This window comes from Puma concolor, chromosome A3 (assembly GCF_028749965.1).
Source record: "Puma concolor isolate L17-30 chromosome A3, mPumCon1.1.hap2, whole genome shotgun sequence".
NCBI lineage: Eukaryota > Metazoa > Chordata > Mammalia > Carnivora > Felidae > Puma > Puma concolor.
This window is the reverse complement of record NC_141669.1, coordinates 134,945,877-134,973,618: the sequence shown is the minus strand read 5'-3', so window position 1 is coordinate 134,973,618 and position 27,742 is coordinate 134,945,877. Positions and strand designations below refer to the sequence as shown.

At 49.7% G+C, this 27,742-nt stretch overlaps 1 protein-coding gene across 1 annotated transcript in view; it reads right to left on the bottom strand.

The window, feature by feature from the left end:
- Positions 1 to 27,742, bottom strand: part of CASS4 (Cas scaffold protein family member 4) — a 37,711-nt gene that overhangs the window by 4,338 nt on the left and 5,631 nt on the right. Inside the window, exons 2-5 of the mRNA XM_086702540.1 lie at positions 9,818 to 10,240; positions 3,986 to 4,087; positions 2,905 to 2,985; positions 696 to 2,021 (exon numbers count right to left, since the gene is read on the bottom strand). Of these exons, the coding sequence (XP_086558666.1) occupies positions 696 to 2,021; positions 2,905 to 2,985; positions 3,986 to 4,087; positions 9,818 to 10,240 (1,932 nt within the window). The remainder of the gene's footprint in view (positions 1 to 695; positions 2,022 to 2,904; positions 2,986 to 3,985; positions 4,088 to 9,817; positions 10,241 to 27,742) is intronic.

Below are 27,742 nucleotides of genomic sequence, written 5' to 3'. Positions count from 1 at the left end.
ACACCCAGGTTTCTGCTTTCTCTAGAATGTGTTAAAGCTCTTACACCAACCACCAGGCATTTTGACAGAATACCACACAAGATTGGGGCTAAAAGGGATCAAGTCGTGTTGACACAGCCCCCAGGTTACCCGCTCTACCCCTTGACACTTGCAGTCCTTGAACAAAAGGCTCTTTTCCTATCGTGTCTGAATTCACGCAGCCAAGTATTTCTAACAGTAATAGAAGGCTGGAGGCTGCTAAGAACACACACGATTTGGAAGAGTGTTTACACTTCCTGTTCTGTTTCTAAGAAACACAGAGACAATGACTAAATCTACAACGTTCAAAAATGCAAGGAAACTCGGTGGTGAGATTGAAAAATGTGCTCAAAGAACAGATTTCAAAAGGGTTTCAAAGTCCTTTCTAACCCTGGTGTTAGAGATAAGCCCCAAGACACCACGTTTCCAGAAGACGTCCAATCTGCCTGAATGTTACTTCTTAATAAGATTTCATCTAGAACAGCACTTCCATGAATTTTATTTTCTGGAAAATGGAACCAACGTCTCTCAGAAATTATCGAAAGATTATCATCATTCGATATTCAGTTATTGAACTGTTTCTAACAATTACGGAAGGGTTCTCAGCATCTAACTGGTGGGCGACGTCTCCAGATAAAATTTGAAGGGCTCCTTGTGTTCTACCACTCGGAACTCACCTGTTCACAGATACTCGTCCCGTTTTTCTTTAGTATTTCAGGGGAGTGCTCCCTCTCCTTCTGTTTATCAGAAGGAGCACTTCTTTGGTATAATTCCATTTCTCTTCGGGGAAGCTGGATGCATTCGGCAAACTTAAATTGTGCGTCTGGGGTCACTTGCAAGGTGTCTCCCTTTTCACAGTTCTGCTTGAAAAGGAGCTTCCCGTTGGCAATGACCATGGAGGCAAACCTCTTGACGTCTTCCGGAACCATCCGTGCCACCGTGACAAATCTCTCGAGGTCGTCCGGGCTCTTTTGGGCTTTGTCCGTCACGAGGACTTCCAGGGACCAATTGCAGCTATCCAGGCTCTCCTTTGTTCCGAGCAGGATCTGGTAGGAGTTGGAGATCGTCTGTAGCTGGTCCCTAATTCTGGCCTGAAGGTGAGTGTCACTGAGGTTGCAGGCGGTCCCACGGACCGTGCGGGCAAAATCCAGGAAAGCCCTCAAAGACTCCTCCACGTGGTCGGCGGCCCTGCGGATGGCACTGACGTTGGCCTCCAGATAGTCTCTGAACCTCCACCTCCTGCTGACAAAGAGCATCAGGCTTGCGACAGAGCCGGCCACCTTGTGCTGCAGAGACGCTGCTGTCTCTCGGGCCCAGTCCAGGTCCAAGCAGAGCTCCTTCCCTGCCTCCTCTGAGCAGGAGCTGGACGAAGAGTCCGTGGCCGTGGAGGAGCAGGAGACAATGCTGGCTCGGCTGTCGGAGCTGGAAACGGACAGGCTGTCCGCTTCCGGAGACAGCAATGGTGGCCGTCCCGAGAGCCACGAGGAGCCACGGTCCGCGACGTTCTCTGAAGCCCCGTCAGCACTCCCCAGCTCGTGCTGGGCCTGAGGGCCTCTCGGCGTTGCTTTAGGGATGTCATAAATGTTTGGCTTGGTGTTCTGCTGTTCCGCTCGGGGAATCAGAAAGCTGGAAGGAACCTTGTAGCCGACACCTTCGTCCAAGGGGAACGTGTCCCTCGAGGCCAGAAATTTATACGTAGGAATTTCTGGAAGGCTGAGTTTTTTCTGCATGGGCACATTTTTGTGCAGGTATGGATCGAGGGACCTTGCTCTGCTATTTGGAGGACAGCGGAGGCTGGACATATACTGGGGGGAGCAGCATATACTGGGGGGAGTGTGGGGCCCCGATCCTTCTGCAAAGCTGCTTAGAGATGCGTTTCTCGTACTAGCTTTTTCCGGAGATACTGGCGTGTCATAAATCCACTCAGATTTCTGAGGGCTCGGTAACGTGTTGTAGCCGCCTTGCCTCAAGGCGATCGCTGACGTCAGGGGAGCACTCTGCCCCTGTGAAGAACCAAACAAAATTGCCCAGGTTAGCAGCGATAAAGACAGGGTGTGAGCCACTCCTCTGACGAACGTGTGTTAGGCTGAGGGCCTCCTAAATGCCAGGTACTGTGCTTCTTAAAAATCTGATTGTCACTCCCCTACTCCAGCTTCTTCAGCGGCTCCCCATTGCTGGTTTTGCTCAAGGCCCTTCACAATCTGGTTGCACCCACCTTCAGGCCTCCACACCACTCCTGCCATCACCTTCCTCGTGGGTCCAGTCGCCCAGGCTGTTTACTGTCCCCTGAACTCAGAGTACTCACTGAGCCCACTGTATTTCATTTGGCCCAAACCAGCCCTTCTGTTCTAAAAGCCCTCCCCACCCTTTCCTTTCTACCTAACGAACTCCTATGCAACCCTCACGACCCTGTGGAGATGTCCCCTCTTTTGTAAGGCCTTCCCTGATAACCTTGGGTATAGGTGTATGCATCGTATACATGGGACAGAATTCAACGATGAACACGGGTTCCAGATTTTCAAATTAAGGCGTCTCTCCAGTATACAAAAACCTACTTTAACACATCTGTGAGGTATAGAATAATAAGCGTTTAACTGAGATCCACTGGGCTTTTGCTCCGCGCCAAGCACTGTAGTAGGTCCTCCACAGGAATATCTCAATTCTCACAATTAGTCCGCCATAAGAAACTGAGGCACGGAGAAGCTAGAGGACTCACCCAAACCACATCGCCCACCCTGTTCCTGAACATCACTGCCATCAGGTTTCCAAATGAAATAAGTTCTGCTGTGAGGCATTTGTATCCCTACTTTGGACCACGCTGATGAAACGTCCCGGAGGAGGCTCACATTTTCCTAGCAGCAAATCTCCGCGTCTCATCATACTCACACTTGGTTGGCTGGCCAAGGGACCAAGTCCTGCCTTTTGGGGGCCGGCGGGTACGTCATATAACTGCTGCTTCTCTGGCTCCTGGGGAGAGACCGAAAAGGATAGCTTGGATTTTTCCCTCCCGATGGACGCACATCACAGACTCTGCCCACGCCAGTGTTTTTTCCAAAGGAAAATGCAAACCACTGAAAACTTTGGGGCTTCCGGTCATGACGCTTGCAAGGCGGAAGCTTACATGGTTATGTTTTCAACAACGGACCCTGTGCTTTAAAAAGCTCGCCTTCTCGACCGAAGATGGGGACAAACTAGAGAGAGAATGAAACGCAGTTGGCCTGAGTTAAAAATAGTGGCTCATTTAGTTCTGTAAGTTAGCCTTAGGGTTGACTTTAAAAGGAATCAAGGAAATTGGGACTTCGTGGGGCACCTGGGTGGCTCAGTCAGTTGCTGAGGCATCCGACTTCGGCTCAGGTCATGATCTCACGGTTCTTGGGTTTGAGCCCCGTGTCGGGCTCTGTGCTGACAGCTCGGAGCCTGGAGCTGCTTCGGATTCTGTGTCTCCCTCTCTCTCTGCCTCTCCCCTGATCATGCTCTGTCTCTCTCAAAAATAAATAAACATTAAACAAACAAACAGGGTGGAGAGGGCCGGGGTGAGGGTGAGGTGAGGGAGGTGAGTCCTGTATGTGTCTTCATTTAAGACTTCTGTGCCCAAGGCCAGCGCCTCCTTGTCCCACGTGGCCCTGCCTGTGCTCCTGGCACCTGTCACGGCAAAGGGTCAAGTGCATTCATCCAAGGGCCAGATGTGGGTCACACCTGAACCCGAGCAAGAGCCAGACCAGAAGTGGGGGGGTGGGGGGGGGAGCATCTCAGGAGGCTGAGGCTGGAGGCGACCGGCCTGTCCCAGAGCCCAGGGAGGAGACTTTGTCCCCGAGCCAGTGATCACTGGCCCACCTCGGAACCTGCAGGTGGGAGGTGTTCAAAACCAGGTGTGGGAGAGGCGGGCGGTGCCTGCAGGGATGCGGGGGAGCCATCTGGGTGGCGCGGAGAGCCTCACGTGTGGGGCAGGGCCACGGCTGAGACTCACCTTCCGCACCGGGGGACCCCGGCTCTGGGTCGGCACGTCATACACCTGGGAAGGCCGAGCAGGCGGCGAGGCCCGAGCGGGTCTGGGAATCGTGAAGAGGGCCTTGGGGAGAAAAAGAAGAACCGTGGGGAAACGTCACCGTGGTGTCCACAGCTCAGGCTCCGTGTTACTCTCACACAGCGAAGGCACCCCCGCAGCGTGGAGGTGTTCTCCCTGCACCCATAACGTGCGGCCCTTTGCTCAGACGGCGGGGGTGGGGGGACCCGGGACATGAGGGGGGCGGGTCCCGTGGTGGAGGGCAGTCTTCTGCCTGCCTCAGCCTCAGCAGGGAGCAGCTTAGAATGCAGAGTCCTGGGCCCTGAATCTGGGTCTCCGAGTGCCCCCGGGGAGTCCTGGGCCCTGAATCTCGGTCTCCGAGTGTCCCCGGGGAGTCTTGGGCCCTGAATCTGGGTCTCCGAGTGCTCCCGGGGAGTGTGGGGATATGCAGCACCAGCCAGCCTCCAGACGATTCTGAGTTCGCTTGGGATCTGAGGCTGTGATTCAAACCCAAGGTTACTAATGTGTTCACCCGATGATGCTGAGGATGGAGCCGTGAGCCAGGCAGGCAGAGAGGCTCTAAGGGTGTAAAGTGAAGGGACTATCGGGGGTGTGGAAGGGGCAGGGGCGGGTCGCGGGACTTGTCGCTCCAGCTGAGGGCTGATGGGGCCGCGGGAGGTGACCACACCAATGGTGGCCTCAGCCTTGGAGTCACTGGATTGCAGTGAATGTCCACTCTAGACCGGGTACCCGGCTAGCTGCTCCTGGGCGACAGCTTCCAAACCCGGCCAGAGAACCAATCACCTGACAAACTTTAAAATAAAACAGTTGCGGGGGCCCCACATCAGCCCTCTCAAACAAGAGTGTCTCCAGGAGGGGCGCGGGAAGGGGTGATTTTCCAGGGGGGTGGGTGCCGTCTGCCAGGGTCAAGGTCTAAAGGAGGAAATAAAGTATGGACGGAGCCAGGACGCAGGCTGGAAAGCGAGACAGGGCCTTGAGGAGAGCAAAAGGTCAAGTCCAGAGCGTCTGTCAGAGGCCGACTGCATTTCCCATCTGGCAGCCAGGAACCTGTCACTGCAGGGGGCTTTCCGGATTGGATCGCGTGGGTGGTTAGGACCCGAATGTGCGGAGACCGGGAGGGCAATTCAGGCTGGGAAGGACTAGATCGGGGTCCCTTTGTTCAGGGGGGTGACCCAGCTCTGTGCCCGGCATGAAGTGAGTGCTCGTATTTCCTAATCGATCTGCTTGTTTTGGGCGAAAGAATGTGTACAGCTTGAGACAGTAGGTAGAAGACAGTGGGCCCCCCATTCATCAGGCCGGAATAACAGACTCAGATAAAGCAACTGCGAAGCAGACAGGACAAACCTGTCTCCCCCGGACGCACTCAGCTGCCCAGTGTCAAAATAACGTCCTTCTGAGTGACGACTATTTCTTACAGAGAAACCTGGTTCTCTAAAATCCTGAGCTCCCGGGAGCATTATGGCCTGAAGCTCTATCAGCGAGAAGGAAACATCTTACTCCCGTCCGTGAGGCAGGCTGGTTTTTCATCCCCAACACAGAGCTTCAGAGGGCGGGTAGCAGGTGTCCCACGTCTACCTCAACCTGGCGGTCCCCAAGGAAGAGGAGCAGCCTGCATCAGCTTTGCAGTCTGGGCTGATGCCGACCCTTCAGACACTGCCCTGTTTTGCTTAGAGCCTATCAAGACAGGCTTTGTTTACGCTAAACCCCACCTTTCCCCAACCTCATCACGATGTATGCTACCTTCTTCTGTTTGTGGGATGCCCCGAGGTCCCTATGCGACGTGACCCCTCTCTCTCCGGTGGGCAATAAACCTGAATTTGTCCCTGTCAGTCTCAGGCTGATTGGTTTAGGACGGTGGTTCTCCACCGTAGAGGAACCTGGTTCACAAACGCCCGTGTTTCTTGGAAAACATGGGTTCAAGATGGCAATCAATTAAGGAACATGTTTGAGAAATATGGTTTCGAAAGGTTTGGGGGGACAGACGGAAACTCCAGTTTGGGAACTAGTGGGTCTGAGAGTGATTCCACCAGGAAGTTGGACGCTTTTCACTTGAAATATGAAAGATTCCCCTTTCTGAATTCAAACCAACATCAGATGTGTTCTTTGTATGGTGATTAAAAAAAAAAAAAAGTCGGGCTAGTATATTATATTAAGGAAGTTGGAATAAAAAGTAAAACAAAGCTCAAGATAGTGGTTACCCTGGAGGAAGTGACTCAGAGAAGGTGGGAGGGGGGCTCATGAGGTGCTAGTTTTGTTCTATTTCTTGATATGGATACTAGTGACTAAGAGGTGCCCTGAGGATCTGTAGATTAATCTCAATAAAAAGCTAATTGCGGGGGCACGTGGGTGATTCAGTCGGTTAAGCGTCTGACTTTCGCTCAGGTCACGGTCTCACGGTTTGTGAGTTTGAGCTCCCCATCTGGCTTTTTGCTGTCTGCACGGACCCTGCTTTGGATCCTCTGTTCCCCTGTGTCTCTGCCCTTCCCCCAATCATTCTTTTCCTTCGCGCGCGTGCGCGCTCTCTCTCTCTCTCAAAAATAAATAAATAAACTAAAAAAATAAAATACAACCTAACTGCAAAGTACAGTGTCAGCCACAGAGTCAGGAAAACGGAGAGCAAGGGCGTTCAAAGTCTAGGGGCAGCGTCAGCCCTACACGGGCACGAGGAAGCTTCAGTCTCTGGTATTCGACACCCTGGGACCCTGGCTGGGCCATTTCACCTCCCTGGAAACTAACGTTCTCATCTGTAAAATGAAGCGTTGTTCCCCAGATCCACAGAGGTCTCTCCCAGCCATAGAGATGTCTGATTCTGACATGTAGCGTCCTGGATCAGTCGACTTGAGAAAGGTGACCTATTTTCACCTTCTTGGTTTTTGACTTTTGGCCAAGCTTAACCTAGGGACAGTTGGCACAGGGATGAGGGGAGTCTGTGAGGTGGGGCCACCTGCCAGTTCCAAGCCCGTGGGAAAACAGCTCCGAGCTAGCGGGCTGGACCTGCCTAGTTCTATAAACCAGTGCTCCACCCAGAATGCATTTCCCCGGCTGCCGCGGAGTCAGGCTAACTCCCAGGTTATTACATGAGCGGCGCAGAGAGGTCTGCCTTTTCCATGGATCAGAAGATTCCCAACTGGTTTTCATCCATTTCTTCTAGCTCCTTCCTTCTCATAGTAGAAGAAACAGTGGAATTACTTAGAATCACCAGAAGGCACAACTCGAGGAGAACTTAGACACGGCAGGGCCAGACAGGTAAACAGAGGGTGTTGGGACGTGTCCACTCTCCCAGCACGGCCGTGGCCGCCCCAGAAGCCCGGTGACCCAGCCAGGCGACTCGGGACTGCTGATTCTCCAACTTAAGCAGGAGAAAAAGGCAGGAAAGTTCCCCAGGTGCTTTACTGGGGCCACCTCAAGAAAGCCTGCTCGAGTGGCCAAGGGCCCGGGTTTCTGAATTCCCCTTTGGTGGCTGTGGTTTCTGTCAACGGCCACAGCCTCACACGAGCGAGGGCTCCAATCACGGACACACTTCATGGTAAGGACAAGTCTCTGACCCTTTTCTGTTTATCACAGCACCAGTCTAGAAGTTACATCCATGGTCATGAGGTGCCATGTTGTCCCCGGTCTCTTCATTCGCGTAACAAACGTTGAAGTTGGAGGAGCCTGGACTGGCTCGGGCACTCGGGGTACCTGGTCAACAACAGTCATCACACCTGTTTGTCTTTTACGGGGGCAGAAGGGGGGACTCAAATCAAACTTTGCCTTCAGCAAAGGCCACTCGTTCTCAGAGGAACAACACTGTGGCCCTGCTCTGAGTCAGCTGCTCAGACGGCAGCGGAACATGCCAGGCTTTGACATGGACCAGCTGTTCCGGAGAAAGGGGCTGTCACAGTAGGTTCGAGCAGCGTCCTTCTGGGGTTTGGAGCCAGCGCCCCTGGGTGGAAGCTGTTCCGTGTAAAGGCTGTCTGGTCCTCCGCCTGGCAGCCCGGGGGGTTAGAACATCTGAGCTATTCAAAATATTTTAAGAAACCAACACCTTTCCGTTTGAAGAGGTCATTGGAAGTGGTGTGGAGGAGGCCTGGGTGGTTAGTGGAAACTTCCCAGGGCCCCCAGCACGTACACCAGGGGGAGAGTCCTTCCTGGACACACACTTAGCCAGGACCCCTGCCCAGAGCTCTGGCCAGGTGGGAAGTGTCCTTTGAGCCGAGAGCAAAGCGAACAATGCGGGAAACGCCCACAGTGGCTGAAGACCGTGCAGATGTGTTCTGCACGCCTAGCCCCTCATCAAGGCCTGGGCCTGGAGGAAAACGATATGCTGTTTTTCTCCTTTCTTCTCTAAATTGCTTTCATTCCGGGGCGCCTGGGTGGCTCAGTCGCTTAAGCGTCCGACCTCGGCTCAGGTCATGATCTCACAGTTCGTGGGTTCGAGCCCCGCATCGGGCTCTGTGCTGATGGCTCAGAGCCTGGAGCCTAAGATTCTGTCTTCCTCTCTCTCTCTGCCACTCCCACCCCCACTCACACTCTGTCTCTCCCTCTCTCAAAAATAAACATTAAAAAGATTTTTAAATTGCTTTCCTTCCTAAAAAAAGTTTTTATTCTGCGTTTACCTAGTGTTTTTTTTCCTCTGTTTTTTAAGTGCTATTTTTTAAAATCGCAGTTGTCATACAGGCCATATATAACACACAAATCCATTTTCTGATCTCTCTGCTCATTGTGTACTTACTGAGTACCAACCTATGGGAGTCACAGTCCCAGGTGCTGGGGACACAGGAGTGAATGAAATAAAGGTCCCTGCTGGACGCCTTCTTTCACTTTCTCCTTAACCAATTCCACTTCCAAAGAGGAACCACTGTTGGTGTGTTTTCTTCTTTCTTTCTTTCTTTCTTTCTTTCTTTCTTTCTTTCTTTCTTTATTTCTTCCTTTTTTAAAATATTTTAAATTTATTTTTGAAGGAGAGAGAGACACAGCGTGAGCAGGGGAGGGGCAGAGAGAAAGGGAGACACAGAGTCCAAAGCAGGCCTCAGGCTCTGAGCTGTCAGCACAGAGCCTGATGCGGGGCTCGAACTCACAAACCGTGAGATCATGATCTGAGCTGAAGTGGGATGCTTAACCACTGAGCCACCCAGGCGCCCCGGTGTGTGGTCTTTCAACGTGTGAGATGCACACATACATACACACGGGTCATTTTGGTTTTTGGGTTTTTTTTGTTTAAATGGCTCTTTTTTGCCTCCAAGAACGATTCCATCTTTTTTTCGCACATGCCTAATATGTGGCAGAGGTATGCCAAAACTTATGTAGCCAATCTCCTCATCGACAAACGTTTAGGCATCTTTGATTCTTCCCTACAACAAAAAATGCCACAATGGTCATGGCCTCCTCATCCAGATATAGCTTTGCCTTCTTGTGTAGTTCTGTAGCAATTCTGGGAGTCAAGTTTCTTGGTTGAAGGGAGTGTAGATGTTAAGCCTGTCGAGTAATTTCTCGCCCCTGAACCCATCCTAGTGCTGGGAAAATCCATAATACTTTTGTGAGCAGGTGCACTCAACATTTGATTTCCTGTAAAGCATGGATGTCTTGGAGAGCGAGGGAATCACCGGGGTGTCGAGAAGATCAGTGCTAACTGAAGTGGGGGCCAAATACAAGTTCACCGGATCACGCCTGCTTTAGGTCCCCACTTTGCACATTTAATCTCCTGAAGGACACCAAGAACTCAAGGCAGAGGGAAGCCCCTGCCTGAGTTTACACACCCTTTGCCCCACCTGTTTGACTTGGAAACACGCATACCTGTTGCGGAAAGCTTAGGGTCTTTTCACAGATGATTCCGGTTCTGGAGGGCGGGGCAGGGAGCTCGTAGACTTGGGCGGTGGTGGGTGGGGGCCCCTCCACCCAGCTCTTCATGTGCTCGTAGACGGGGCCTGGAGTCGGGGGCTTGAGCAGGGTGGGCGCCTGGTAGGTCTCCTTGGAGCTGGTGAGGGCTTCCCCCGGGCCTCTCAGGGAGGGGGGGCAGGGCCTGTCTGCGGGGACCTCAGGGAGCAGTTGGAGGCGGTTGGCAGGGGCCAGACCTTGCCGCCCGTGGAGCAGACACTTCCACCAGCCCTCGCTTTCTGGCACATTTTGTTCTAGAATGGTCAAGATGTCTCCTCTGCAGAAAGCCAGCTCGTAGAAAGAGTCTGGGTGGTTGTCATAGAGTGCTCTGGCCAGGAGGGTCTGGGGGCGGGAGGAGAAAGAATTCATCGTCATTTCTGTGGCCGAAAACCATTCTACCCACACCGCTGGCTGAGAAACACTGGAGCGCATTCGTGGGTTTCCACCACCCCACAGGCTCTCGGCCCTGCTCTCTGCCTGATTTAGTCCTGCCTCCCCTTTGGGGGTCCGGTGAAAGGTCATATCCTTGGGGAAGTCTAACTTGTGGAGTGTCCCAAACGTACTCTCACCGCACTGTTTTAATTCGGGGTTTTTTTTTGTTGTTTTTTTCAATATCTGAAGTTTATTGTCAAATTGGTTTCCATACAACACCCAGTGCTCATCCCAAAAGGTGCCCTCCTCAATACCCATCACCCACCCTCCCCTCACTCCCACCCCCATCAACCCTCAGTTTGTTCTCAGTTTTTAAGAGTCTCTTATGCTTTGGCTGTCTCCCACTCTAACCTCCTTTTCACCCCCTCCCCTCCCCCATGGTCTTCTGTTAAGTTTCTCAGGATCCACATAAGAGTGAAACCATATGGTATCTGTCTTTCTCTGTATGGCTTATTTCCCTTAGCATAACACTCTCCAGTTCCATCCACGTTGCTGCAAAAGGCCAGATTTCATTCTTTCTCGTTGCCACGTAGTATTCCATTGTGTATATAAACCACAACTTCTTTATCCATTCATCAGTTGATGGACATTTAGGCTCCTTCCATAATTTGGCTATTGTTGAAAGTGCTGCTATAAACATTGGGGTACAAGTGCCCCTATGCGTCAGCACTCCTGTATCCCTTGGGTAAATTCCTAGCAGTGCTATTGCTGGGCCATAGGGTAGATCTAGTTTCAATTTTTTGAGGAACGTCCACACTGTTTTCCAGAGCGGCTGCACCAGTTTGCATTCCCACCAACAGCCACCGTTTTAATTCGTGACGGCCATGACCTGTGTGCGTGAGTGCAGCCAACACATAGTTGACTGGAAATCCTGACCCTGCCACTTCTTAGCTGTGTGCCTTGGAGCAAATTGGCTACTCTCTCTGGGCCTCAGTTTCCTGGTCTGTAAAATGGGACTAATGTTAGTATCTCCCGGGGTAGGGGTAAGAATTCAATGGGTTGTTATGTACGCAAAGCTCACTGAACAGTGCCTGGCAGTCAGTAGGCGCTCTGTAGAGGTTGGCGGTTACTGTCCTAGCGATAACAGCGCCCTCTGTCTGGTCCTTATTATCTTTCTCCTGGATTGGACTGGAAGTTTTGTGACTACCGGGACCATAGCTCACCTATTTGCTGCTCTGTCCCCAGCATCGAGCACACACTCAGGTGCATAGGAGATGCTCGGCAAATGTTCACTAATTGGTGAGTGAGGAAGCAGAGACACAGCGGTTAAGGACCGGTCTATCTGTGGTCACGCAGCCAGGATCAAAACCCAGTCTCCCTAATTCTCAGAACTCATGCTCTTTCTGTTCACCCCCTGACCTTCAAAGGAAAATCACCTCGTAGCAATGGCAGCAATGGGTAAGCAAACCTCCTTCTTATTTGAACTTTCTGCCGAATTAAATGAAGGCGACTTGTTTCTGTGGGGCTTAATGGAATCACCTGTTCCTATATTAGTGCACACTTAACACAGAGAAATTGGGAAATACAGAGAAGAAAAAAAGAAATCTGTGAAAATTACCCATAATCCCGCCACTCAGAGGTAACTTTTCATACCATTTTAAGTATTTATCCTTCCAGGTGCTTTTTTTCTTTCTTCAATTAAATTTGGTTAATTATACTTTTGATGCTTATTAGCTCCTAGTACATGCAATTTACAAATAAAACAAAGCATAAATGACCAACGATCCCATTATGTTTGTGAAGAAGTGTGGCCTTTTTTTTTTTTTTTTTGCATAAAGTTTTTCTGTTACAAAAATGGAGTTGGATGCCCAACTGCTAAAAAGCATCACCTTAAACACACAGTCAGGTCAGTATGGATTTAGAGAAACACTGTGACATGTGTATGTATCTGAGAAGCAGTAAGTAGAATGCAGACAAATAGGCACTGAGAAGTCCCACGTAAAATCTCCTGCAATTGAGATCCTAGGGGATTACGAACAATTTTTGTGCATGGAACTTTCTTCTTACTGCAAAGAAATAAAAATCCATTACAGAGGGATATAAAATAGTGATATTTTATAATATCACTATTATATAAAATATAAATAAAGGGGGTATAAAATATATTATATAAAATATAAATAAGGGGGGTATAAAATAGTGATAAGCGAATAGAAGGGAACGGAAATGGCTGCCACAGATAACCACTGTCACTTCTTTGGTTCATGACCTGACATTTTGTGCACATTTGTTCATATATATGCGTCTAGAGTCAGTCGTATTTCCTTTAATTAATTAATTTAGAAAGCACATGACAGAGGGGCAGAGAGAGAAGGGGGGGGGAGAGAGAGAGAGAGAGAGAGAGAGAGAGAGAGAGAGAGAGAGAATCTCAGGTAGGCTCCATACCCAGCCTGGAGTCCAATGTGGGGGGCTTGATCCCACAATTGTGAGATCATAACCTGAGCCAGAATCAAGAGTCGGATGCTCAATTGACTGAGTTCTCCAGGCATCGCATGTCAGTTGAATTAAAAAAAATTTTTTAGGGGCCCCTGGGTGGCTCAGTCGGTTGAGGGTCCGACTTCGGCTCAGGTCATGATCTCACGGTCTGTGAGTTCGAGCCCTGCGTTGAGCCTCTCTCTCTGCCCCTCCCCTGCTCATGCTCTGTCTCTCTCTCTCTTTCTCTCTCTCTGTCAAAAATAAACATTAAAAAATTAAAAAAAATTTTTTTTAATGTTTATTTTTGACAGATAGAACAGGGGAAGGTCAGAGAGAGAGAGGGAGACACAGAATCCGAAGCGGGCTCCAGGCTCTGAGCTGTCGGCACAGAGCCTGATGTGGGGCTCAAACCCACAAACTGTGAAATCATGACCTGAGCCAAAGTCGGATGCTTAGCCAACTGAGCCGCCCAGGCCTCCCAAGTCAGTTATATTTTTAAAACTTAATGGGATCGTATGCTACAATCTTTTTTTCCCACTAATAATAGATTATGAACATCTTTGTGTTAATAAATTGCTTTCTTCAGTATCTATCTATCTATCTATCTATCTATCTATCTATCTATATTAATGTTTATTTATATGAGAGAGAGAGAGAGAGAAAGAGGGCACAAGCAGGGGAGGGGGACCCAGAATCCGAAGCAGGCTCCAGGCTCTGAGCTGTTAGCACAGAGCCCGACGCGGGGCTCGAACCCACATACTGTGAGATCATGACCTGAGCTGAAGCTGGATGCTCAACTGACTGAACCACCCAGGCACCCCTGTTCAGTATCCTTCTAAATAGCAGTCCTGTTTTCCCTTGTAAGGACGAATCATGCCTTCCCCTCAGGTTCTGGGACATTTTAGCTAATTCCAGTTTTTAGCTATGACAACGCTAAGATGATCATCTTCATAGCTAAATATCTGCAACCCTCCTTATTTATTTCCCCAGAGAAACTTCTAGGTGGGAAGTTGGCAGGGCGGTCATTGGGGCTCCTCCTTCCCTCACTGCCCTCAGGCATGGCTGACCCATTTATACTCCCCCCACCCCCCCACCCCCGGGTGTGAGACTGCCCATTTCCTCACACCCCATGACCTGTGCATGAGCTCTTTGTTGGATGCTGTGTTTCTTTTAAAATCTTTGTCATGGAAACTTGAAATGTTTTTGTAACACATTCTTGGAAATGCCCAGACTACTGAAAACTAGAGAACTGGCTACAGCCTTCATGCCCCTGTGAGTGGATAACTTGGGAAGGGGTCACCTCCCCGCTACACTCCACCATTAACTCGTTTCATTTAAAATTTATTTTTCAAAGATTTATTGTCTTTGAAAGAGAGAGAGAGAGAGAGCACAAGCAGGGAAGGGGTAGAAAGAGAGGGGGACAGAAGATCTGAAGCGGGTTCTACACTGACAGCAGAGAGCCCGACGAGGGGCTCGAACTCAGGAACCGTGAGATCATGACCTGCGCCGAGGCGGGACGCTCAACCAACGGAGCCTACCCAGGTGCTCCAACTTATTTCTTTTTAATTAAAAAAATTTGTAAATGTTTATTCATTTTTGAGAGGCAGAGACAGAGCGCGAGCAGGGGAGGGGCAGAGAGAGAGGGAGACACAGAATCCAAAGCAGGCTCCAGGCTCCGAGCCGTCAGTACAGAGCCTGACGCAGGGCTGGAACTCACAAACCACGAGATCATGCCCTGAGCCGAAGTCAGATGCTTAACAGACTGAGCCACCCAGGCGCCCCTCCAACTCATTTTTAAAAGAGGGAACACGGTTCCGCAGCGTTACGGGCATGTGTGTTGTGAAGGGCATCCCTGCCCGTGGGCGTCTCCTCTCCCATCCGTGGTGACCCGAAACGCTCACCTGAGAGGGATGGTGCAAATCCCACCAGGTGGAGGTGGAGTGAGTTTACGGGGTGACACTGAAAAGCAGAGAGCCCAGTTAGGGCTAATGAACACCGCTTGCCTTCTGGGGGTGAGACCCATGCAGTGTCCCCTTAGCCGGTCACTTATTCCTTCCCAAGCGCAGCCAACCTTGGCTCAATGTTCACGAGGTACAGCACCGTTCCCCGTGCTTGAGTCCGGGGATACCAGTTTTGATCATGGGATGGTCTGCTCTGTGAGCCTCCTGGGGCTCCCCTGTAGCCCCAACTCTGCCCAAACCCTCAGGGCCCTACGCAATTTCACTGTCGCCTACATTTCCAAGGCTCAGGGTATCAGTTCCTCATCGCCCCACACACCCCGCCCTTTGTGGGACCTGAGTCCTTCACACGGGCTACACCCTCCACCCCAAATAGTCAGCAGCTTTGTGCCCAGTGAGACCCGCTCATCTTTCTAGACGCATCTTAGACGTCTCTTCCTCGCCGAAGGATTTCTTCACGCTCAGACTCTCCCAGACCCACCTGGTTCTCTCCATTTTTTTTTTTTTTTTTGCTCAATGCGTTTCCAGGTCCGTACTGACGACCTTCACATGTAATTCATTAAGTCGGTGATCATCTATTTGGCGTCTGTGTCCGGGCACAGGCTCCAAGAGAGCGCATCTCCCTGGCTCTCACCGCATCCCCGGCTTCTGGCCCGTGGTAGGTGCTCATCATCTGCTTGTTGAGTTAGTGGGTAGATAAGAATGAGTAGTGTAATGTGTTCAAGTCTTCGGGAGATAGAGAGACAGCACCAAGATGAGAGTCCCCGTTTCTGTCCAGAGTAGGGTCAAAAAGGATGCTCTCCGTGACTCTCTGCCCAGCCCCTCAGGCGGCTTTCGGTGAAAACGACCACTGAGATGTCCAGAAAATGGGCTGCAGGACCTAGCTAATTGAGTGCAGATTAGCACACTCAATTCCTGTCCCGCAAACGTGTTCTAAGCGCATTTCCAGTGAATGTGGGTGCTCAGCTCGGAGAAGCTGGCAGGGATGAAGCATTTAGAGGGAACACAGTTTTAGAGCCTCATAAAGAGGATGGATTAAAGGCCAGGATTGAGTGAAGCTCCGTGCTACTTTGTAGATTTTTTTCCTAAAGAGGCGAATCATCTCTGTATGGTAAGAAAAGAACTTGAAAGTTTGCGGTGTAATACTTTGTCAGACTTTCACCGGATTTAGAAGGAGTCCTGCAATCCCTTCTTAGTATTCCTTTATTTTTTAAAAAGTGTTTGTTTTTGAAAGAGAGAGAGAGCGCACGTGCCAGGCAGGGGCAAAGAGAGAGGGCGACAGAGGACCTGGAGCGGGCTCCGCAGGGACAGCAGAGAGCCTGACGCGGGGCTTGAACTCACGAACCGTGAGATCACGACCGGAGCCGAGATTGGACACTCAACCGAGCCACCCAGGCAGGCACCCCTTAATATTCCTTTATTAAATTGCCTACAAATACCTAAATTCTCAAATGCTCTTTGACCTAGTTTTCACATTCTAGTGGTTCTCTCATTCATTAATCCATTTAATGAAACCTTTGACAGGAGTTCGTTTTATGTTTTCATGAGGGTCATGATTTTACCTTTCTGAAAATTATACTTCAACTGTCCACACTAGCAAGAAAAACAACAACAACAACAACAACAACAACAACACAGTCTCTAACCCATCATCACAATCTCATGAAACCCGCTTGATGCGTCCGGAAAAGAGAGAGCTGGTCGTCTGAGACGTGCTCGCATCTGTCTGGAAAGAAGATCGTGTGTATGTCCAGACGGAGCAGTTGCTGCATTTGGGCAGCTGCTGGGGAGTGTCCCGAGTGGCATCAGCGTGGTTGATGCACTTGCCTATTGTGAAAGGCAGTGGATTATCTTCCAGAGCACAGGGGGCTTGTATGATCACCCACCCACGGGCACCCACGGCGGTCCACGATGGACAGCCCCGGCCTAATTCCGGAGACAAGGTTTACTTCACGCTTCCAGCCTGCTGTCTGCAAACGCGCGTACCTTACAGGATGTAACCTCCCAGCAAAGGAAAATCCTACGTGTGCTGCTGTCACAGGATGCCCTTCTGCGCGAGATTTCGTTACAATTGGCAGGGATGTCTCTGGACACCTCATGCAATCCACTGATGTCTCAGAGTTTGAATAACAAAGCGTATCAAAGTTTCTGTTCCAAAGGAAGAATTAAACACCAGAGAGGAACCTTGGGGGGGGTCTTTCTTCACCTAGAAAACAGTAGACTATATCGGGGCGCCTGGGAGGCTCAGTCGGTTAAGTGTCTGACTTTAGCTCAGATCATGACCTCAAGGTTCCCAAGTTCAAGCTCCGCATCGGGCTCTGTGCTGACGGTGGGGAGCTGGCTTTGGATCCTCCGCTCCCCTCTCTTTCTGCACCCCCCCCACTTGTGGGTTCTCTCTCTCTCTCAAAAATAAATGTTTTTTAAAAAGAAAACCGTGGACTATATTGAATGGGGCCTTATTCTGTGTTGGGGGAACTGCGGTCATATCACTGAAATCTTAGAAGCCTCAGAGGTGGCTTTTCTTGTCCTCATTTTACAGAGGAGGAAACCGAGGCTCATGGGGGTGAAATGACTTGTCTAAGGTCACTTAGCCTCTAACTGCTCTCCTCACATCTATTATTTTTTTTTATTTTTTTTTATAATTTTTTTTTCAACGTTTTTATTTATTTTTGGGACAGAGAGAGACAGAGCATGAACGGGGGAGGGGCAGAGAGAGAGGGAGACACAGAATCGGAAACAGGCTCCAGGCTCCGAGCCATCAGCCCAGAGCCTGACGCGGGGCTCGAACTCACGGACCGCGAGATCGTGACCTGGCTGAAGTCGGACGCCCAACCGACTGCGCCACCCAGGCGCCCCTCCTCACATCTATTATTGCGCATTCCCCTTACAATCCATTCTCCAGACATTTATACGCATAAATATTTACATACACAAATCAGATCATGTTGGTTTCTGGTTTAAAAACCTCCAATTGCTTAGACAAACACTTGGAACAAAACCTACACTCTCTGCCTGATCACCCCCCTAGCCCCCCTCTCCATCCATTAATTTTCCTTCGGCCACGTTGGTTTCTTACTTCTCCCAGACGCGCTAAGCTTACGTCCACCTCAGGACCTTTGCCCTTGCTATGCCTCCTGCCCAGAACACTCTTCCGCCAGATCTTTGCATGACTGGCTCCTCCTTCAGGCCTCCGCTCAAAAGTCACCTCCTGCCGAGGCATCCCTGACCACCCATGGTAGGCTAGCCTCCTTCTCTGCACCCACGCACGACTGAGACGCTGATGTTGCAGGCACTCTGAAGAAGGAATCCAGACAGGGCAAGCCGGACTTTGTTCGGGCAGGCTGGCAGTGGGGGGAGAGGAAGAAATAGCAACAAACACTTGTCCCACACCTGTGTTCCTGGTGCCGTGCCAAGCTCTTTACGGACAAGGCATGGAAACAACCGTCAGCTCAGCGAAGGCAACCTAACAACCAACGCGATCATCTCTGGGGCCACTCACAGGGTGTTTTTTAAATAGGGTGTGAATTTGGAAATGTTTCATAGATATTTAAGACATGAAGGAGGACATATGTTTATATTTTGTTCCCCGTGGGCACGCTGGGAGTCGGATCCTGCGAGCTGTGGAAGAAACGGTGCTAACTAGTCTCCAAAAGGGGCATTTCCCTCAAATGCCCTTCTTCGTGCGGCAGCTGGAAGAGGGGCAAGGAAAATGAATGTGCACTTGGAAGAAAGAAACAAAAAGGCAGAGAATACGATTCCCTTTCTGGGAGACCTTCCCACGGCTGCCGGATGCAATGTGTTAATCTATGTTGAATTGGCAATGAGCTGGGAGAATAGTTAGCTACAACTGGAGAAATCTGGGATGTTGTTCGTTCAGGCATTCGTGCATTTGTTCGGGAAGATTGTGTTAAGCATTTACTATACGCCCAGGGCTCTGCTGGAGACAGAGCAGAGCCTGATCTTACTCCAACGCATGTTGCAGCAGAGGAGATCAACTCCCATCAGATTTTCACAGAAATCAATATAGGGTTTCTACTTCTCTTAAGGGCAATGATGGAAAATACAGGAAGTGGTGAGAAATATTATTGGGGTAGGGAGAAAGGGGGGCGTGCTCTGGGGGTGGGTAGGAGTTAGTCAGATCTCGACGGGGGGGACGATCATCGAGGCAGGGGAAGAGAAATGTGTGAGGGCTGGAGTGACGGAGTGTGTGTGTGTGTGTGTGTGGTGGGCCGGAGGAACTGAAAGATGAACTGGCTGGAGAGAAGTAAACAAGGGATGTGGGGCTTGATTCCCTATTGGCTGCTGCCTATATATCTGCTAGCTGGGTGAAAGGGATTGGTGGGGGGCTACGGGGAGGCCAAAGGGCCTCATCGAAGCCGGTCACCCAGTCCGGGTGGGAGATGGGGGGCAGGCTGGATCTAGGATAGCTGTAGGGAGGAGGTCGTGAAGGATGGCAGGCGGTCTTTGAGGCGAGTCTTGAAAACAGGGCAGGATCACAAGTGCCGGAGAAGGGAGGAGGGACGCAGAATGGGCCGGGGAAAACAAGAAGCAGATGGAGGCAGTTGGTGCTTTTGTACTTTCTGTCTTCTGCAGAGGCAGCAGCAGCAGCAACCAGTCTAAGCGGAGCCGGTTGAGACGAGCCGACAGAGATGTCACCTGCTGAAGCTTCATTTCTATGCTTCTTCACCGCTCATCACTCTCCGGACCAGGAAGGCGGACACAGCTTGAGACCCTGCAAGAGCCCGGCTTGCCTTTCTGCTCTGCTCTCCATTTTTATTTTCTTTAGTTCGCTTGGAAGAGCAAAGCGGCAGAAACTCAGAGCGCTAGGGCAGGATGGGGGACCCTGGGAGATGCTGTCTTCGGGTTTACCTCATTTCAGAGCGGCGTGTGCCTGAGACCGGGAGAGATCACATGACCTGCCTCAGGTCACCCAGCAGCCCGCGGTGGCAGAGGGGAGTCAAACTCAAGTGTGCCTGACTCCTGAGCCCGAATGGCCTCTCCAAATCCAAGTCAACCTCTTGCTCTGATCCGCTAAAGTCTACATGCATGTACTTTCAGAAGAAGATGCTTGAAAGACGTCCCTAGGCTGCAGCAGGCTCGCATGATCGCAGGAGTGGGTGTGAGTGAGGCAGGCCGAGTGCTGGAGACTGGCACGCTCACACAGATTTTAGAATATAACTTCTTGGGCCACATGACACGCTCTGGGTCTGAGTCCAGCCCACTGCTGGGGTCTTAGAGGCCCCACACTGTTTTCCTTTGCGAAGCCAAAGTTAATGGGCAGGAGGCTAGAGCATTCTGACTCAGCGCAGGGCTCCTCTTAACAGGTGATCTGCCCTGAATCACCCCTGCCCCCCACCCTGCCCGGTTATGTTATAGCCAAGACTAACAGCCACCTGCTCGCAACTTGAGACTCTGTCTCTCTGCCCTTTCCTGCTTGCCTCCTCCTCCCCACCCCCCTCACAAGGGTCAGATCAGCATCACAGCTGATACAAGCGCTATCCCCACCCTCTGGACTCCTGTATTCCTAAAATTAAAAAGTTCGCAGCCGGGGATACAAGAGACCCCGAGATGGTTTCTTTCAAAGTAGCCGGCATATCATCATTCCCTTGGGAACATAAATCGTACCACAAGGTCACCAGCTCACAGCAGGAAGCAATAAATAAGTGAGTGCCCCACACAACGATAGAGACGGTACATGAGGCAGGAACCTGAGCAGCGAGTGACGGTTGGACCCCTGCTCTTACAATGTCATAGAACCTCATTGCTCGTAAGATGGGCACCTGTCTTCTACTAAAATCCTTCTTTGAAAAATGTCCACATTTAGCATTTTAGCTTCTGTCTCATAGGTTCTATGACTTGTTTCCAAGAATTCTGTAGGAGAAGGTGGCAGAATTGTTCCTACTTCCCCTCTGAGGATCCGGAGAGCATAGTAACACATAAACCACAATCTCTTTAAAAAAGCATACAGTGTATATATTTCAAAGCTTTTGACACATGGAAAGTATGAATCCCTGAAGTTCACAAAGGCTTTCCCTGGATGTGGGAGCTTTGACTTTCACATCAGTGAAAGTTTCTCTTGTATATCTTTACAGTGCAGCTGAGCCCAGACTCGGAAACTCAGACGTAGACCCAGAGCAGAGCAAAGCGCTTTGATCCTTGTTAGAGACAACCGTCTCTCCTTGGATGAAACGGAAGTGTTTCACACTATGTAACTACACAGACAGGCTTGGAGAGATCAAAGCAGAGAGAACCGGGATTGTGGGTTGGTTTGTGCCTGTTTATTTTCCATCATTTTTAAAAGCACTTATGTTAAAAAAAAAAAAAAAAAGTTTCCAAGAGCGTAAGCAAAATCCCCTTACCACCTCCATTTTCCCACCCACACCCTCCAAAAAGGGAAGAAGGACAGAGGAAGAAGGACAATCCTGAGGAAGAAACAAAGTATCTTCATGATACTCCTGTGAGAGGTGTTGATGGGCGACAGCATTCTGTGAGGTAACCTCTGGAAAGAGAGAGGGTAGACAGGCTCCTAAGGAGTTACAGCAGAGATGGTCTGAAAAGGATTCCCAGTTTGCAAACCCTACACAACAATGCAGCCTGCTTCTTACACATGGCGTGTCAGCTAATAGTAATTTCCTGTAATTGATCAAAGAAAAAAAATCCCCTTCAATCTTCTTCTTCTTTTTTAATGTTTATTTATTTTCGAAGGAGACAGAGTGCGAGCAGGGGAGAGGCAGAGAGAGAGGAAGACACAGAATCCGAAACAGACTCCAGGTTCTGGGCTGTCAGCACAGAGTCCCACCCGGGGCCTGAACTTGAGGACCGCGAGATCATGACCTGGGTCCAAGTCGGATGCTTAACTGCTAAACCGACCGAGCCACCCAGGCGCCCCCTCCCCTTTAATCTTCTGGACGCATATTGAGTCAGGCATCTTGTTACTGTCATAGTTTACGACTTAGCCAATGGCTCATAGATGGGGTAGCTGACACTTTTTCAACATCTGCGCCAGGCGCTGCGGTAAGTAATTAGCCTTGATGATCTCCCTTGATATTCACCGTCCCATGAAGCAGTTACCACGATTAGTGTTGGAGAGATGGGAAAACTAAGGCACAGAGAGGGTGATTGAGTAGCATAAGGTTGCTCAGAGGGCAAGGAACAGAACCAAGAATGGAACACAGGCAGTTTTGACCCGGGAGTCTGCCTTTTTGGCCCACAAATCGCAGAGCTTGGTACCGACTCCACCAGTTGGCATGTGCATTTTCACAGAGCAGCGAATGACAGAGTGTGCCCCGGGGAGACGAATGGTAAGCTGATAACTACATTTTAACTCAGTTGTGTAAGTTGTGTGGCCATTTATCAGAATTAGATCCTGTCCTAAGAATTCAGAAACTAGCTTAGGGGCACCTGGGTGGCTGAGTCGGTTAAGCGTCCGACTCGATTTCCACTCGGGTCATGATCTCACGGTTCATGGGATCGCGCCCCACGTCATGTCAGCATGGAGCCTGCTTGGGATTCTCTTTCTCCCTCTCTCTCTCTCTCTGCCCGTCCCCTGCTCACCCTCCATCTCTCAAGATAAATAAATAAACTTAAAAAAAATTTAGGAAATAGCTTGACTGTCATTACTGGTACATAATGATATACTTTTATAATGGAATACTCTACAGCTATTAAAAATAATGAGGTAGAGTGTATGTGAGTTGAAATGGAACAATCTCCAAAATGCAGTATTAATTTAATCAGGATGACCAACTGTGCATATGGTATGTCCCCATTTATGCTGTTATGAGGATAGCATCTTTCTGGAAGATGACATAAGTTGTTGGTTGGGGCTTTCCCTCTGGCCGGAGGAACCAGAGCCCAGGAAATTATAGAGGTTTGGGATTAAAGGAAAACATGCTTGCAACCCACGCCCCTCGGTACAGTTAGAATTTTGCAAACCAAGAGCCTGCTTGGGATTCTCTCTCCCCCCTGCCCTCTCTCTCTGCCCCTCCCCTGCTTGTGCTGTCTCTCTCTCCCCCTCTCAAAATAAATAAATGAACTTAAAAAAAAAAAAAAAGAATCCCTCTTTGAAACAATTGTCCGAGAAAGAGGCTGTTGCCTCAACTTTTGTCTTCCCTCGTGGATTTCAATAGCTTTCCACAGCAACGTTTACGTTTCCAAGTACAGTTCCACCAGGTTTAGGGAGCTAAGAGTCACAGAAGATAGCAAAATGGTGCATTTCGTAATCAGAACTTGCCCTGAGATTTGCAGCGGCGCCCAGTTAATAATATCCTTCCACTTGTCATGCCTAATGTAGTGGGAGAATTCATTTGTGGTATCGTAGAGCCCGAGACAGCTCTGGTTCAGTCATCTGCATTCCGGTCTCGGAAATATTCGGGCTTTTTTTGTTTGCTTGTTTTTTTAATGAAGTGACAGCTGAGTGATTTCTTGCATCATCCTGCGACATAAGGAAGGGTTGATTCTCTTGGAGCTGGTTTTTAAAGACTTAGCCAAGTGGGTAAAGGAGAGAAGGCTGAGGAGAAGCTGCTGTTGTCTGCCGGGGAGGCCAGGGAAATCAGCGAGCTTCGGCCCCAGCAACCCCTCTGTACAAGTGGACAAGTTCTCGAAGGAAGAGGTTCCGGGATGCGGAGAAAGGGATCCGAGGTCATTTAACTGAACGCGAGATACCGAAACGCGCTTCTTCCCTCCCCCCCCATTACCTTTATATTTAGAGGAACACGGAAGCTTAAAAAAGTTAACCGAGCAGAATACAACTTTTTAAACAAAATGTAAATTCTCTCTTTTTGGTTTCAAAACACGGGACACAGAGCACCTTTCAGTTACTCCCACCGGTGCGACAGCTATCGGAGGACCGTCCTTCCGGGCTTCCCTAACTTGGGGGGAACATTTGAAATAACACGTCACGGCCCCCTTCGCATGGTTAGAGTTGCAAAGAAATGGAGGCCAGCAGAAAGAAACTCAGATACTCACATTCACTCTCATCTTGATCCTTTAAGGAGACTGTGTTTAAAGGTGACCATTCCGTGTCCTGGAAGACACCGGCAGAAGCCGCTTGGGAAGGGAGGGTCTTCTGTAGCAGTTTGTGCCGGAGTGCCGACAGGTGTGGGTCTAAAACACTTGGGCGTGAATAGTGCTCTTTTCACAGCTGTTCCTGCGAGCAGATCTGGGCTGGACCCGACAGCCCTGGGTGCGGATGGGGCCGGCCACCCAACGAATTCCCTTGATCTGCTCCCTGGTTCCCTCCCATCCTTCTGGGTGCAAATAGCCACTATGGTGGGTGTATCTATAGGCACCGGGGACAAAGAAGGGAATAACCCTGGTGAACTTGGACATGAGAAGATATACGAGCGAAAAAGAAAAACTTAAAGAATGATTCCTTGTCTTCCTAACGCCCATGAAAATGGCCCGGTGGCCAGGGATGACAGCGGTGTCTGTGAACAAGCACAAAGGTATAAGCGATTTCTCTGTAGACGCATCGAACTCTGACCCCTCCAGCTTCGAATTCTTCCTGATGGTTCAGATGAAGAAGCCATTCATCACAGGACTTCCGTACATCGCCCAATAATGAGACTTTGAGGAAGCGATTGTGGCCAGAAAAAAATTCCAAAGCCACTCGGTGGAAGTGAAATGTTTTCTTCCCTGATGTCTGAATACCGTGGTTTTCCAATAGGTTTGGGTCTTGGCCAGATCAACATGTTTGAGTCAACTTCCCCTATTCATGGGAACCTTATTAGAACTCACTGTTAGTGCTTTATTAATTTGACAATTATCATTATTTTTTTTTTATTTATTTTTGGGACAGAGAGAGACAGAGCATGAACGGGGGAGGGGCAGAGAGAGAGGGAGACACAGAATCGGAAACAGGCTCCAGGCTCTGAGCCATCAGCCCAGAGCCCGAGGCGGGGCTCGAACTCACGGACCGCGAGATTGTGACCTGGCTGAGGTCGGACGCTTAACCGACTGCGCCACCCAGGCGCCCCATTATTTTTTAAGATATATTTTACTTTATTTTAGAGAGAGAGAGGCCATGCGAGCTGAAGAAAGGGGCAGAGGGAGAGAGAGACAGAAAGAGAATCTCAAGCAGGCTCCACACTCAGCTCAGAGCCTGATGTGGGGCTCGATCTCATGACCATGAGATCATGACCTGAGTCAAAATCAAGAGTTGGAGGGTGCCCGGGTGGCTCGGTCAGTTAAGCATCTGGATTTTGATTTCAGCTCGGGTCATGGTCTTGCAGTTTGTGAGATCGAGCCCTGCATCGGAGCCTGCTTGGGATTCTTTTTTTTGTTTTGTTTTTAATGTTTATTTTTGAGAGAGAGAGAGAGATACAGAGTGTGAGCGGGGGAGGAGCAGAGAGATAGAGGGAGAAACAGAATCCGAAGCAGGCTCCAGGCTCTGAGCTGGCAGCACAGAGCCCGACACGGGGCTCGAACTCACGGACCGTGAGATCGTGACCTGAGATGAAGTCGGACGCTCAACTTAATTCTCTCCCTATGGATTCTTAATCTCTCCCTATGTCTCTGCCCCTCCTCGGCTCACGCTCTCTCTCCCCCTCTCTCAAAATAAATAAATAAACTTAAAAAAAAAAAAAAGAGTTGGACACTCAACCGACTGAACCACCCAGGCGCCCAGACGATTCTTTATTAAGCACCTACTGTATGTTTGATAACGTGTGCTGGGGAGAGCGGTGCGTGAGGTTCCCTCGATCCAAGCTCAGGATTGAAATGCTGCAACATTTGATCAACCAAGCCTTGTAGTAATTGAGATCTGGCCCAAGAAAGGTGCATGTTGTACCAAACTGCGTTCTACAGCTGGTTGTGCCCTGGAGATCCGGCATCTGTATTCCTGGACGTGTCCCCTCCACCACCTCCAAGCTCGCTCCTGACCAGCCACGTCCCTGACTTATCGTTTACAATACCTAGTTGGGAAAAAGGAGAAGTTGGAAGCAGCTTCTGGGAGTGGTTGGGGCTCAGTCCCAGCTTGTGAGAAGCTCATCGATGGAGGAGAGTGAGAAACTAGGAACTTCTCGGGGCCTCCCTAACCTCACCTGAAAGCGGGGTGGCCGTGCAGCGTTCCCGAGTGGCTGCAACACCTCGCCCCCTGCATGATTTCTTTCCTTATACTTCTCTCTCACCCCAGGAAGGAGGGCGGGGGCAAGAACATCACAGGTAGGGTCCTTTCCTTCTTAGCTTCCTTTCCTCTCCTCCTCCTTTCTCTCTTTTTTTGGAGGGAAACGAAGAGGAAAGGCAGGGGAGATACAAAAGGTGTTTTGTGCTGTTCGATTGGTCCCCAGCGACTGTACGACCTCGGATGAGGAGGAAGCTTCGTCTAAGGCTGCACTCCTTCGGCCTCGCGCCTGTTCACAGCACGTCATATCCATGGGCCACCGGTACAGATTTTTACTCAAGTCACGTGTTAAATTAAGCCGATTAAAAACAACTCTCCCTAAGCAATATTACCTATAGAATTACGTTCAATGAACTAGTCTTAGTTTTTCTTTTTTAATTTTTGAAAATGTTTCTTTATTTTTGAGTCAGAGAGAGACAGAGCATGAGCAGGGCAGGGGCAGAGGGAGAGAGGGGGAGACAGAATCTGAAGCAGGTTCCAGGCTCTGAGCTGTCAGCACAGAGCCTGATGCGGAGCTTGAACCCACGAACCGTGAGATCCAGACCTGAGCCAAAGTCAGGTGCTTAACCGACTGAGCCACCCAGGCGCCCCTCTTAGTTTTTCCTGATGCACATTAAAATGCATTCTCTAGGGGCACCTGGGTGGCTCAGTGGGTTCAGTGTCCCACTCTTGGTTTCAGCTCAGGGCATAATCTCACAGTTCATGAGTTTGAGCCCCGGGTAGAGCTCTGTGCTGACAGCTCAGAGCCTGGAGCCTGCTTTGGATTCTGTGTCTCCCCCTCTCTCTGCCTCTCCACCACTCCTGCTCTCTCTCTCTCTCTCTCTCTCTCTGTCTCGAAAATAAATACACATTTAAAAATTTAAAAAAAGTTTTTTAATTAAAAAAAAGTCTTACTCAGGAGACTACGCAGAACGTTAGAGACAGGTGTGTGTAACTGGCCCTTTTCTCACAGTGCTTGTTGATCTCCTCACTCTGGGCAACATTCGCTTAGGAAAAAAGCAACTTCAAGTACTCGCCATCTGTAACTGACTCTCATGTTCTTTCAACCTCGGAGCGAGTTGAAATTCTGGAGCGGAGGGAACATCCCACAAAGCCCTTTGGACTTTTCGTTAACCAGAGGGCAAACGTCTCCAAGGGAGGAAGGCCCCTACTGCTTTCTCATCTCATTCCTTGTTTGCTCTTCTCCCCAAATGACAGACTGCCTGTGATAGGTGCGTCACACAAGCTGCTCTTGATTCTCAGGAGAAGCAACACTTTAAAGGAAAAAAAGAACAATTCTGTGTGTTCAGTAATTCATAAGCCGAGCTGCTGTTGCAGGTGCGGGACATATGGCCTTCTTGCCACCGGCTCTGTCCTCATGGTGTGGACACAGGGTCCTCCAATCGAATACACAGATGGCTTATGAGCATACATTTGGAAATGGTCCCTAAACTATTTATTTCCCCTTTTTCACAGCTCACGCTGGGGCAGTCGAATATCACTTGTACGGCATATTTTCTACCAGCCCCCCACCTTCCTCCTTTGAAGTTATTTCCTCTCCAAGAACTTGTCATTTCCTCCCTTAGTCATTCTATTTCCAAAATGACCATGTTCTGTTTCTACGGCTGCTTCCCCATTCGATTACCATGTAGGCCACTTTCCTTCGAATAGTCTGGTAAATTCTGGGATCATGATGGTATTCTGTTTAGTTCTTATTTTCTTTTTTTAGTAGTGAGCTCTATAGCAAATAAAACATTAAGAGAATAAAAGTTTTTAAACAGGAGTGATAATATAGTGTTATTCTATTCTATTCTATTTTTATATTACATGTTATATTATGTATTCTATTTTCTATTACATTTTTATTAACTGAAATGACAGTTTATTTTATTGAGAAAGGGACCTAGACATTTGTGTTCTTTGTGGCATTTAGAATGG